The sequence below is a fragment of the Molothrus aeneus genome, chromosome 16 (assembly GCF_037042795.1).
Source record: "Molothrus aeneus isolate 106 chromosome 16, BPBGC_Maene_1.0, whole genome shotgun sequence".
Lineage (NCBI taxonomy): Eukaryota > Metazoa > Chordata > Aves > Passeriformes > Icteridae > Molothrus > Molothrus aeneus.
The window spans coordinates 15,043,256-15,054,673 of NC_089661.1; the positions used below are offsets into that span (position 1 = coordinate 15,043,256).

An 11,418-nucleotide genomic window follows, 5' to 3' on the forward strand; every position below is an offset into this window, starting at 1 on the left:
TGTCAAATCCCCTCAGGGATGGGGACTCCACCCCTGCCCTGGGCAGCTGTGCCAGGGCTGGGCAGCGTTTCCAGGAAGGAATTTTCCCTAAAATCCCACCCTGAGCTGCCCTGGCCCAGCCTGAGGCCGTTCCCTCTGCTCCTGTCCCTGTTCCCTGGGATAAGATCCCAAATCCCCCCAGCTGTGCCCTCCTGGCAGGAGCTGTGCAGAGCCACAAGGGCCCCTGAGCCTCCTTTGCTCCAGGCTGAGCCCCTGCCCGGCTCCCTCAGGGATTCTGCAGCCCCTGCCCAGCTCCCTCAGGGACTCTGCAGCCCCTGCCCGGCTCCCTCAGGGATTCTGCAGCCCCTGCCCAGCTCCCTCAGGGATTCTGCAGCCCCTGCCTGGCTCCCTCAGGGATTCTCCAGCCCCTGCCCGGCTCCCTCAGGGATTCCCCAGCCCTGTTCCCTTCCCTGGCCACGCTCCAGCCCCTCCATGTCCCTCTTGTCCTGAGGGGCCCAAATGCCCCTGGTGAGGAAGGACCGGCACTCACAGGCAGCAAAACCAGAGCTGAACCCTCCCCTGTTCCCCTTCCACAAAAATACAGCTACCACCAAAGCCCCTGGGGTCCCCACAATGTCACCCACTCACCCCAGGATTAGGGAGAGTGACACTCCCTGCTGGTTGACTTCAATCTCTAGTCCAAACCCAAGAAATTAAGGAATCTGTGAGTTAACAACCTCTGCTTCCAGCTGTTATTTATTTCCCCTCTGCCCAGCCCTCAGGACAGTCACACTCAGGTGTGGCAGTCACAGCATTCCAGGAGACACCACAGCTTTAGGCAACACTTTTCTCTCTGAACCACATAAAATTCAGCATTTTAAAGCAAATGGAGACCTGGTGCCACCCCCCATCCCTGCTCACCTGGGGACAGGTAACAACTGCTCAGCTGCCTGTGACTCCCAGGCCTGCTGCGAGGGTGTCACCACCCTCAGGGGGACAGGCACTCACCAGGAGTGGCTGCTCCTGCATTCTGAGGCACCAGCCAAAGCCCCGGCACAGGTCACACACAGGGGACAGCAGGGAGCAGCTTCATGCAACAGCCTGGGGACTCAAAGGGTGCAAGCACAGCAATGCCTGGGGACCAGAGAGCAGCTGGATGGCCTCAGAGCCACCCCCAGAGCCAGGGCAGCCCGTGGGGCTCACAAGTGACTCCCTGAAGCAGCACTGGCACAGCAGGTCTGTCCCTGGAACTGGTTTTGGTGGAGCCAGGAGGACACCCAGAATGTTGAAGAAGCAGCATGGAGGAAACATTGGAATCTTCAGCTCCTGAATTTGGTCTCTGCTTCACACAAAGACATCTCAGTCCCACCTTCTGCATCCACAGCAAGGACAGGAGCTTCTTCCTAAACCTCCAGGCTTGATCCTGCCCAGCCTGGAGTCTCACACCAACATTTGCACAATGATCTCTGCAGGTGACACTGACAGCTTGAGAGAGCAAGAGGAGGATAAATATTCTTCATCATAATATAAATATGCTGTAGAACATCTCAACAAGGGCAAAGTGCTTTTTTTTTTCTTAATTAAAACAAAACAAAAAAAAACCTAAAGAAAACTTGTCTCAACCACGACAGAAGATTTGACTTCTAAAACATCTGAATGGTCTAAATGACACTTGAAGTGACATTAAAGTGATGAATAAAGTGATGCAGGCAGGGCTCAGTCCTTGGGCACTCTGAAGTTGTCCTTCTCTTTCCTGATGGCCCCCATGACCCGCACAGGGTCGCTCTCCCCAGCGTGCTCCTGGACTGACTTCTCCCTGCCAGGAGGGAAGAGCAGGCTCAGGGCTCAAGGCTGAACTTCAGCATCAAACCCTGGGCTTTGGCACAGCTCTCAGCTTGGTTTGCACAGCTCTCAGCCTGGTTTGCAGGCATTTCTGTGCCCCAGCAGCACCTGCTGGATGAAGGAACAGGACACACCAAAGCCTGTTCTGCCTCCTGAGCCAGGGAATGATGCTCAGCACAACCCCCAAACCAGGAACCTTCTGCCAGGACAGCCAGTGAGAGCCTTGGAGGCACCCAGACAGGGACAGATCCCCCTTCCCAGAGCCCCCCAAGCAGGGGCTCCCTACCTCACTCTCATGAAGGGGTTGTAGGTGAACTCCTCAGCGATGGTGGAGGGGATGGTGGGCTCTCCACTGTCATACTGGGCCTGCAAAGAGGGACACAGGGCTGCTCCACCAGGGATTCTGGGGAGCAGGGAGTGTCCTGGACAGAACAGGAGCTTCCAGGCAGGGAACTTCTCCCCCAAAGAGCAAAGTGTGGGCACAGCCAAACCCTGCTCCCCTACAACACAAGAGCCAGGAGCTGCAGGATGCTCCCTCTGCTCTCCCCAGCATTGTCTCCTCTCCTGCAGCTCCTGAGCAAGGCTCTGTGTGCAGGGAGGAGGAGCAGCTCACCTTGGCCCAGGCCAGCTTCTCCTGGACGTTGGGGTTCCTGGGTTCCACGTGCCGAGCAAACTTGAGGTTGTTGATGGTGTACTCGTGGCCACAGTAAACCCTCTGGGAAGAGGAAGGGACAGTGACACTGGGCACTGCAAAGGCACCCAGGGGGACTGCCAGGTGCCAGCAGCACAGGAACAGCACACTCCACCCAACAGCCCCAAATGGAGACAGGCACACGTGCCAGGACTCAGCAGGCAGGACAAGCTGCCAGCAGAACAGATGAGAGCCCCATGTCCCAGCCCCTGCTCCTTCCCCACAAAGCACAAACATTTGGGGCAGGCCAATCCTCCCCAGGGCACTGCAGCACCACAGAACTCCTGTAAGCACCCATTCCTTGCACACAGCAGAGTGTCTGTGCACAGCAGCACCCTCAGGGTGTTTCTCTGCTCTGGGTGCTGCTTTGGGCTGCCTCACTCACACAAAAGGACAGGTTTGTACCGTTCGGGGGTCCAGGCTGCCCAAAATCTCAATCAGTGCCTTGTACATCTCTTCTGGGGTGCCCTCGAAGAACTTCCCACAGCCAGCCACGAACAGGGTGTCACCTGCAGGGGTGACATGGCATCAGGCCCACAGCAGGCTGCCCACACCAGCCTGGGGGCTCAGCCCTGCCACTGCTGCCCCAGCACGGCAGCTGAGCACGGGGACAGCCACACCAACACTGCTGGCAAACGTGGAAGCCTCAGCAGGCACCTCCTGCCAGCACCTCTGAGCTGTGGGCAGCCCCTGTCCCCTGCTGTCCCTCCTACAGGGGACAAGAACACTCGTTCTTTGCTGTGAAACTGAACAAAGATGAGTCGCCTCTATTTTCTCCTCAGTGCTCCCTAAAATCTTGTTTAAGGCTCTTTCTCTTCCATGCAGGAGCTTCTGTGAGCTCTGGAGAACACAGGGATGAAGCACAGCCCCAGAGAAGGGGAATCCTTCTCCCCAAAGCAGGATCCAGGCCCTGGCCACCAGCAGTGGAGCACCAGCCCTCTCTGAGTCCCCTACTCTCTCTCTCCTCTCTCTGCTGTCAGACCTGAGCACAGATATATGGAAAAGCAACAGGGCTTGGGATCAGCCAGTTTGGCCTGAGGCAGGAAACCAACAGCTCTTTACTCCAGGAAAAAAAAAAAAACGCTGGATGTAGGATTCATGGTAGGATTCATGGTAGGATTCATGCAGGGCTCACTCCTGATGCTGCCTGCAGGGTCTGTGCAGCCCTGGCTCACAAATCCAGAGGGGCTTCCCCAGCTCCACCTACAGCTCCTGCTTGGAAAGGGGAGCAAGATGTGGAAGTCAAGCAGCTGCCCTGGCAGGAAGGGAGGGATGCACATCCAGAGCCAGAGGCACCCAGGCAGAGGGGGAGCTTCTGTTTTTTGCAAGGGAACCTCCCAACTCCTCACCTGTAAAAACTGCAGGTGGCTCGGAGCTATTTGGCTTAGTCACATAATAACAGATGTGTCCCGAGGTGTGACACGGCGTACTGAGGCATTTCACACTCAGAGATCCCACCTGGGAAGAAGGCAGAACACTAAAGCTGAAGCTGCAATGGCATGGTTAGAAAAGAATTGCTACTCTCAGTGCTCTAATGGTCCTAAATCTGCCCCAGTCTGGCCAGGAAGCAGCAGCTCTGCTCCTGGGAGAGCCCAGGGAGGGAGGGAGGGCTGGCAGGGAGCTGCTTCCTCCAAGCAGGTGTCCTGACAAAGGGAACTGCCAGATCCTTTCATGTCCATGCACTCAAAGCTTGGTTGGCAGCAGGAGCCAACAGAGAATCCTAAACAAAGCTGATGGAGCGTGAAAAAAGCCCCAAACAGAAACGGAGCTGAAGGGGAGAAGCGGATGAGGAGAAGGCAAGGATTCAACATGGCCTCATGTGCCCACCTTCCTGTGCTCCCTCCTGTGCTGCTGCCCCTCCTGGGGTGCACCCGAGGCCAGCAGTGCCCTTCATGCCTGCTGCACCTGTCCCAGCAGTGCTGTCACCTGCCCCAGCAGTGCTGTCACCTGCCAGCTCCCTGCCAACAGGGGACAGCCAGGCTGGCACTGCTGTGCTCAGCCCATCTTCCAGCTGGCATCCCACAGGAACAGCTGGATCTGTTCTCCTGGATCTCGCCATGCTCCTGGCAGAGCACAATCCCTGCCCTGTCACACAGCCCCTGTCACACTGTCCCTGCCCTGTCACACAGCCCCTGCCCTGCCCTGTCATGCTGCCCCTGTCACACTGTCCCTCCCCTGCGCTGTCATGCTGCCCCTGTCACACTGTCCCTGCCCTGTCACACTCCCTGCCCTGTCCTTGTCCTGTTGTTCTCCTTGCCCTGTCATACTGTCCCTGTCACACAGCCCCTGCCCTGTCACACAGCCCCTGTCACACAGCCCCTGCTGTCACACTGTCCCTCCCCTGCCCTGTCACGCTGTCCCTGTCCTGTTGTTCTCCATGCCCTGTCATGCTGCCCCTGTCACACTGTCCCTGCCCTTATCCTGTCACACTGTCCCTGTCACACTGTCCCTGCCCTGTCCCCCAGCTGCACAGGGACACCCAGCATGTCCCAGGTGCCCCAGTGCTGTCCTCACACAAGGCAGAGGGGTCGCAGTTCCCAGGGCTGGACAATGGTGAAAGCTGCATTTCAACCATCCCCCATGTGCTGAAAGGCACCAGAGCTGCCCAGCCCAGGTGGGAACAGAGCTGTGCCACAAGGAGGGGACGCCCAGAGCCCTGCAGGGCCTCCCTTTACCTTGAGAGCTGTCAGGTGGGACACTCTGTGGGTCAGGGCCCCCACCCTGCTGTCCCCCCCGTACACGCACAGCCCTGGCTCCATCTTCACCAGCTTCTCATTGCCTCCAGCATGGTCCCTGCAAGGGGAAAAAGGGCTTTAGGGAGGGATGAGCACAGGTTTATGCTCACTGGGAGTGCAGTGGTAAGCTCCAGGTGATCATTTCTGATCCAGCCTCTCCCAGGATCCTCCCAGCCAAGGACAGGCCACGACAGCAGGAGTGGAGATCGTTTCTGCAGTAATTGGGGCAGTCAGAGGGGGAATCAATCCCTGACAAGTCCATCCCCAGTTGGGAAACAGCAGCCTTAGGGGCTGCCAGTAACCTCTGCAGTATCTGGGGCAGGGAGGGAATGGGGTGAGTGGAAAATGTGCAGTCCAGCACCCCACAAAACACCAGGGAGCAGGCACAGAGCTACCCCAGAGCCCAGCACTGCTGTGCTGCTGGTTTGTCCAGCTCAGGGCTGCTTGTTTCACTCTCCAGCCACAGGGGTGGCTCCACTCTGACCCACAGACAGATGACTACAGCAAAACATTCATATTCCACCCCTAGCAGAGCTGATCTGCACTCTGTGATCCTCCCACAATGCTGACTGCAGGACGCCTCACGGGCCTGTCCTGGCACCTCAGCACCCGTGTGCTCCCTCCCACACCCTGCACTGCACCGGCTGCCTGCAAAAATCAGCATTTTAAAGGTGAAAGGCACTGACACACAGCTCTGCACAAAGCCTCTGCTCAGAGCAAGGCCAAAGGATGAGTTCTGATCCTTCTGCCTCAGAGATCACCTGGAGCCAGGAGAGCAGCAGCCCCTGGCTCTGTGTGTGTGTGTGTGAGGGACCAGGACATGGTGGTTACCAGTGGTGGTGGGTGGTCAGGACAGTGGTCAGCTTCACTCCATGCTTTTTGACTGCATCCAAAACCTGCAGGAGGGACACAGGAGGAGAGTCACACCGTGGAACGAGCTGGCAGCACCCCTGGTGGCACCTGGGCACGAGGAGGGAGAGCCACAGCAGCCCTGCAGGAGCTCATCCCACCCAGGCTGGAGGGAGAGGACAGCAAATGAGCCCTGACCCAGCCCCACATCCCCTTTCCCTTTTCTGCCCTACATCAAATTAAGGCCAAAATCCCAAACCAGGTCAGTAATGCCTGGGGTGAGGGAGGGACACAGCAATCCCTGGGATGACACAGCAATCCCTGGGGTGACTGGGGGACACAGCATCCCTGGGGTGACCCCAGGCTGTCCTTCCAGCCTTTCCCCCACACCTGAGGCAGTGTGGGGCTCATTCCCTCCTGGAAGGCCATCCTGGAAGGCCATCCCAGAGCCAGGAGGGTGTTACCTTCTGGGGCTGCACAGGGTCGACGATGGCAGCCTCCCTGGTGTCCTGGTCGATGAGGAGGTACATGTAGTTGTCAGTGAGGGCTGGCAGGATTTCCACCTTCATGTCGGCCTGGCTCACTGCCTTGGGCTCCCTCAGCTCGTGCTCGGTGTGCAGGAATTGAGCTCGCAGCTGTGCTGGACCTGGGCACCCAAAAACAGCCAGAGCTCAGCCCTGGGAGGGGGACAGCAGGGACAGGGCATGGCAGGTGCCCCAGCTCACAGCACAGCCTGATCTGCCTCCTTCTGACAGGAGGGGAGAGGCCACCACAGGACAAAACCTGGTGTCCCTCAGGGCTCTGGGTGCTCCAGAGCTGCCCTGAGAAGGACAGGACACTTTGCTTTCCATGCAGGGACAACTCTACACTTGCATCAGAGAGGAGATTTCAAGGGCCAGGAGAGCAGAATGGAGCTGGTCAAAGGTCAGCCTGGGACAGTGACTTTGCAAAAAAGGCACAAAGGACACGTCAGAGCCAAAAAACAAGAAGGAAGGAGGGCGAAAGAAAGGAGAAATACAGAAATACACTGCTCCAACAGAAATGTCCAGTTTGTATTTCTGGGGGAAACGTCACCCTGCAGTACACATGGAGAGCAAACAGGCTCTCCAAGGGAGGAAGGCTCCCTACCTGGCCAGGTAACACAGGGCTCTTGCTCATGCCTGCCCTGATGCAACACCAGAGCCTCCGTGTTTGCTTTTGGTTCAATGTTTAATCAGATCCAAGAAGCAAATCCCAGATGCAAATAACCTGGGCTCCACTGCTTGACTCTTAAAGAAATGACCAACCCTAAGAGGTGTTACCACACAGACTGAAGGAAGGGAAGCAAAGGCAGCGAGGTCTGGCATTGCTGGGGCCCTGCAGTTCAGAGCTGAGCTCAAACACTTGCAGGGAAAGAGGTGCCAGGCCCTGCAGGTCAGGAACTGCTGGCTGAGCACCCACGAGGTGTTTGCACAACCCAGAGGTGCCTGTGCTGGCTCAGACCCATTTCATTCTGCACCACTGACTCTCCCAAAGGCTCCTGACTTTCCTGCTTGGCCGCCTCCCTCCGTGCCACCGGGAGGGGTCCCCGTGCTGGTGCTCACCCTGTCCCACTGTCCCCAGCCTGCCCACCCCCGATAAGAGCAGCTCTGCAGGAGCCCCACAGTCCTGCAGATCTGCTCCTGCTGCCAGCCCAGCCTGGGCACAGGGAGCTGTCAGAGCCCTCTGGCACAACCATCCTGCCCAGAGCTTCTTCCCCTTCCACCTCCACCATCCCTGCTCATGAGGGAAGGGGAACCAGTGAAATTTTAAAAAAACCCAACAAACCCAAGGCACAAAACAACAGGCATGCACTGGCTATTTACAGGATTGGGAGAAGTATCCCTACCTGCAGTGCTCCTCTGGAGAAGACTCCTTTCAAAAAAAGAACACAAAAAAAGCCTTTACTATTCTTTGATGGGGAAAAACAATGCCCAAAAAACAACTGCTCACCAACAGGGAGAACTTTTGGATGCTGTCAGCCACAAGAGTTATCTATACTGGGTGTTTGTTTGCAGGCCAGACACCAACTAGGAGAAAAAAATACAACCAAACAAAAGGAAACAACCCAACCTTAGCTTCAACTCAAAGGAAATATTCACATACTTCAAATGCTTCTTTCTGATGAACCATCCCTAACCTTGGCCTGGATCCCGCAGTCTCTTTGCATGTGTAATTTGCAATTCTTACCAAACAAACAAACAAGCTGCACCACATAAGGAAATGTTTCCAAACATGTAATTTCAACAAAGGAATGAGAAAGCATCCACCAAGAATGAAACTCATATGTTGTGAGTTGCCATGTGCAGCTCAGGAGCAGAGCAGGGAGCTCCTCACGCCCTGCTCAGACCTGTCCAGCCCAGAGGAGCTCCCTGGCCATGCTCAGATCCTGTCACACGCACAGCTCTGCCCCAGAACTCATTAATTTAAAAAATGCCCAGTGACTTCATTCTCGCTCAGCGTTGTCTGGAGCAGAGGGGTGGGACAGCAGTGGGACAGCAGTGGGACAGCAGGCTCGGAATCACCCACCTGGGCTTGTGGAATGGGTCACGGGCACAGCTGGAGGGGAAAGGCTCTGCAGCTGGAGGAGTTAATGTCAGCAGGCAGGTTCCCTCAGAGCCCGGCTGCTTCGTGCACTTCCTCCAGAACGTTTGGGGTTACTCTATTACATAAAAGAGTGGAAAATTCCCGTTCCAAGCAGGGCTGTCACTCAGAAATGACTGCACGCCCAGCTGCTGTGCTGCCTCACAAGAACCACGCTCACTCTTTACACTCTATGGGGATTTTTGGGATACCCAGCGAGTTTGTGGCTCCAGGAAATGTGTCCGAAGCCAGGGCAGCTCCCAGTCCCGGCAGGGGAAGGTGCAGAGCCCACCCTACGATCCCGGGACCTCGGGGCTGCTCGGTCTGGCACTGCCACACGGCAGCTCCCGGCAGCGTCCCTGCCACAGAACCCCGGCCAATCTCGCTCATCACAGCCACGTCTCAAAACCCCAGCGATGCAAAACCACCTGCGCAGACTTCCCAGAGAGCCCAGGACAACCTTTGAGGATTTAGGCCCGAAATGCAAGCGCAAGCTCGGACGGTTTGGGGTCGGTTCCATCACCGGTACAAGCTGTCACCCGCCGAACGCAGCCCGGCCCCCCATCCTCCTCCTCCTCCTCCTCCTCCCTGAGCACTGACCGGCGGCCCGAGGCTCCGCAGGGCCTCCGCGATGGGCTCAGCACGGCCCGGCCCCGGCTGCAGCCCAGAGCTCCCGGCCTGCTCGGGCCGTGAGTCAGCCCCAGGGCCGGGCACGCCCGGGGCCGCGAGGCACGGCCCGAGAGGAACCGCCGCACGTACCGGCTCGGAGAACGGCCCCGAGGCCGGCCCCGGCTGCCAGGGCGGTGCCGAGCCCCCGCCAGCCCCCGCGGAGCATCGTGCACCCCGCCCGGCCCGGTTACCTTGGCTGTCCGCCCCAGGAGGCGGCGGCAGCGCCGGCACGGCCCGGCCCGGCCCGGCCCGGCGTGCGGGGGGCGGCGCTGCGCCCGGCCAGCCCCGGGCCCGGCCCCCGGCCCGCCCGCTCGGCCCGCGGAGGAGGAGCGGGAGGAGCGGCGGCGCCGTGCGGGGACCGGCAAGGACGCGGCAAGGGCGGCCATGGCCGGCTCCAAGCCGCTGTCCCGCTTTTGGGAGTGGGGCAGGAACATCGTGTGCGTGGGGCGCAACTACGCGGAGCACGCCAGGGAGATGGGCAGCGCCCTGCCCGCCGAGCCGCTCTTCTTCCTCAAGCCCTCCTCGGCCTACGTGCGGGAAGGGTCCCCGATCGTGCGGCCCTACTACTGCCGGAACCTGCACCACGAGGTGGAGCTGGGGGTGCTCATCGGCCGCAGGGCGCAGGCCGTGCCGCAGGACGCGGCCATGGAGCACGTGGCGGGCTATGCCCTGTGCCTGGACATGACCGCCCGCGACACCCAGGAGCAGTGCAAGAAGAAGGGGCTGCCCTGGACCTTGGCCAAAGGGTTCGGCACCTCCTGCCCCGTCAGTGAGTTCGTGCCCAAGGAGAAGATCCCAGACCCGCACAAGCTGCAGATCTGGCTGAAGGTGAACGGGAAGCTGAGGCAGGAGGGGGACACCTCGTCCATGATCTTCTCCATCCCTTACCTGATCAGCTACATCAGCCACATATTCACCTTGGAAGAAGGGGACTTGATTCTCACGGGGTCTCCCAAAGGAGTGGGGTCCGTGGAGGCCAACGATGAGATCGAGGCGGGGATCAGGGACGTGGTGTCCATGAGGTTCAAGGTGGTACAGGGCACGGAACCCCGGAGCCCAAAAGGTGTTTGACTGCCACAGCCCCGTTTCCATGGAGGCTTCAACATACCTGGAGTGCGGCCCAGCCTGGAGCAGGTGGAGCCCAGAAGCTCCAGATTCCAAAGTTTAATTCCAAAACCGTACCTGGGAACTGGAGACGGAGACATTGGAGAGGGGAATGGGCCCGGCTGTTGTTCTGCATGTGCTTCTCTTCGGCTGATGCTTTGAGTATTGCCTTAAAATAAAAATTACTGATCAAAACAATTCAAACGATGATGTAGGAGCTAATGCTCAGCCATGCTGTGGAAAATCAAAGGTTTATGTGAAGATGTTCAGCCCTAAATCAAGAGTTGCAGCTTTGCAAAGAGTTTCCTCTACAAGAGAAAGATGTTTGATTTTTTGGATTAGGTTTGTGATTCCTCTCTGCTTTTTTCAAACATACAAATTAAAGAAGGATGGCTTTTCCTCCCACTCCAGGGGGCGAAGGCAGCAGGAAGTGTGCCAGATGTTTGGTAGATTATTTTTTTCCTAAACTGAGATTTAAAAATGTTCTAAAAGTGAAATAATGTAAAAAGATCAAGAATAAAGAAGCATATGGATAAAGATCACCACCAAACTTTTCTTTTGAGTGTTTTCAATGTATTTTTTAGTAAAACTTTAACTGCAGCAGTTGCTGTTACCCAGTGCGGTGCGGTAGTTGGAGTTTTAAAGGTTTCCAGCTGCTGAAAGCCACGCTGGGTAACTTTCCCCAGTTCCCAACTCCAGCTGTTCCAGCACTCCCCACCGGTTTGCATGACAGCGAGTTCTCTTTCGATTCAACAGCAAGTTGTAAAATATAATTTAAAAAATCCTCCCCATGCAAACATCAAAACCTAGATTTTCAAAGGTTGCACTGAACTGGCTCACTTCTAATAAAAACAGATGGATGCTTTTGTTTTTACATAAATGCAAACCAGCAAAGTTAAACACTTTCATTTATCGGAGCCAGATCTTAATAACTGCTAGGAAATGCTT

The 11,418-nt window shown here is 57.1% G+C and overlaps 2 protein-coding genes across 6 annotated transcripts; one reads left to right on the forward strand and one right to left on the reverse strand.

Annotated features, from left to right (window-relative positions):
• Positions 1-708: 708 nt before the first annotated feature.
• On the reverse strand, positions 709-9,647 carry LOC136563279 (hydroxyacylglutathione hydrolase, mitochondrial). Of its 5 annotated transcripts, none has more exons than XM_066560557.1 (10): positions 9,558-9,647; positions 7,964-7,989; positions 6,561-6,742; positions 6,079-6,143; positions 5,188-5,305; positions 3,862-3,970; positions 2,918-3,021; positions 2,435-2,536; positions 2,108-2,187; positions 709-1,795 (listed from the first exon to the last, which is right to left on the reverse strand). In XM_066560557.1, the coding sequence occupies exons 3-10, from the start codon at positions 6,663-6,665 to the stop codon at positions 1,696-1,698; spliced, it is 783 nt and encodes a 260-aa protein (XP_066416654.1). In that variant the 5' UTR covers positions 6,666-6,742; positions 7,964-7,989; positions 9,558-9,647; the 3' UTR covers positions 709-1,695. The 5 variants fall into 5 exon arrangements, with proteins under 5 accessions (XP_066416654.1, XP_066416653.1, XP_066416652.1 ...); XM_066560556.1 differs by lacking the exon at positions 9,558-9,647 and adding an exon at positions 9,457-9,479; XM_066560555.1 differs by lacking the exon at positions 9,558-9,647 and adding an exon at positions 8,644-8,664.
• A 30-nt stretch (positions 9,648-9,677) lies between these two features.
• Positions 9,678-11,020, forward strand: FAHD1 (fumarylacetoacetate hydrolase domain containing 1). The gene has a single exon (XM_066560560.1). It carries the CDS (start codon positions 9,751-9,753, stop codon positions 10,435-10,437), a length of 687 nt encoding a protein of 228 aa, XP_066416657.1. The 5' UTR covers positions 9,678-9,750; the 3' UTR covers positions 10,438-11,020.
• The last annotated feature ends 398 nt before the right edge of the window (positions 11,021-11,418 follow it).

Excerpts from the sequence above, each read along its gene's own strand:
- LOC136563279 (XM_066560557.1), bottom strand. The coding sequence starts at position 6,665 with ATGAAGGTGGAAATCCTGCCAGCCCTCACTGACAACTACATGTACCTC. Across the intron at positions 5,306-6,078 it reads CTGACCACCCACCACCACTG|GGACCATGCTGGAGGCAATG; the intron begins GTAACCACCATG and ends TTCCCCTTGCAG. Across the intron at positions 3,971-5,187 it reads CCCACCTGACAGCTCTCAAG|GTGGGATCTCTGAGTGTGAA; the intron begins GTAAAGGGAGGC and ends CCTTCTTCCCAG.
- FAHD1 (XM_066560560.1), top strand. The coding sequence starts at position 9,751 with ATGGCCGGCTCCAAGCCGCTGTCCCGCTTTTGGGAGTGGGGCAGGAAC.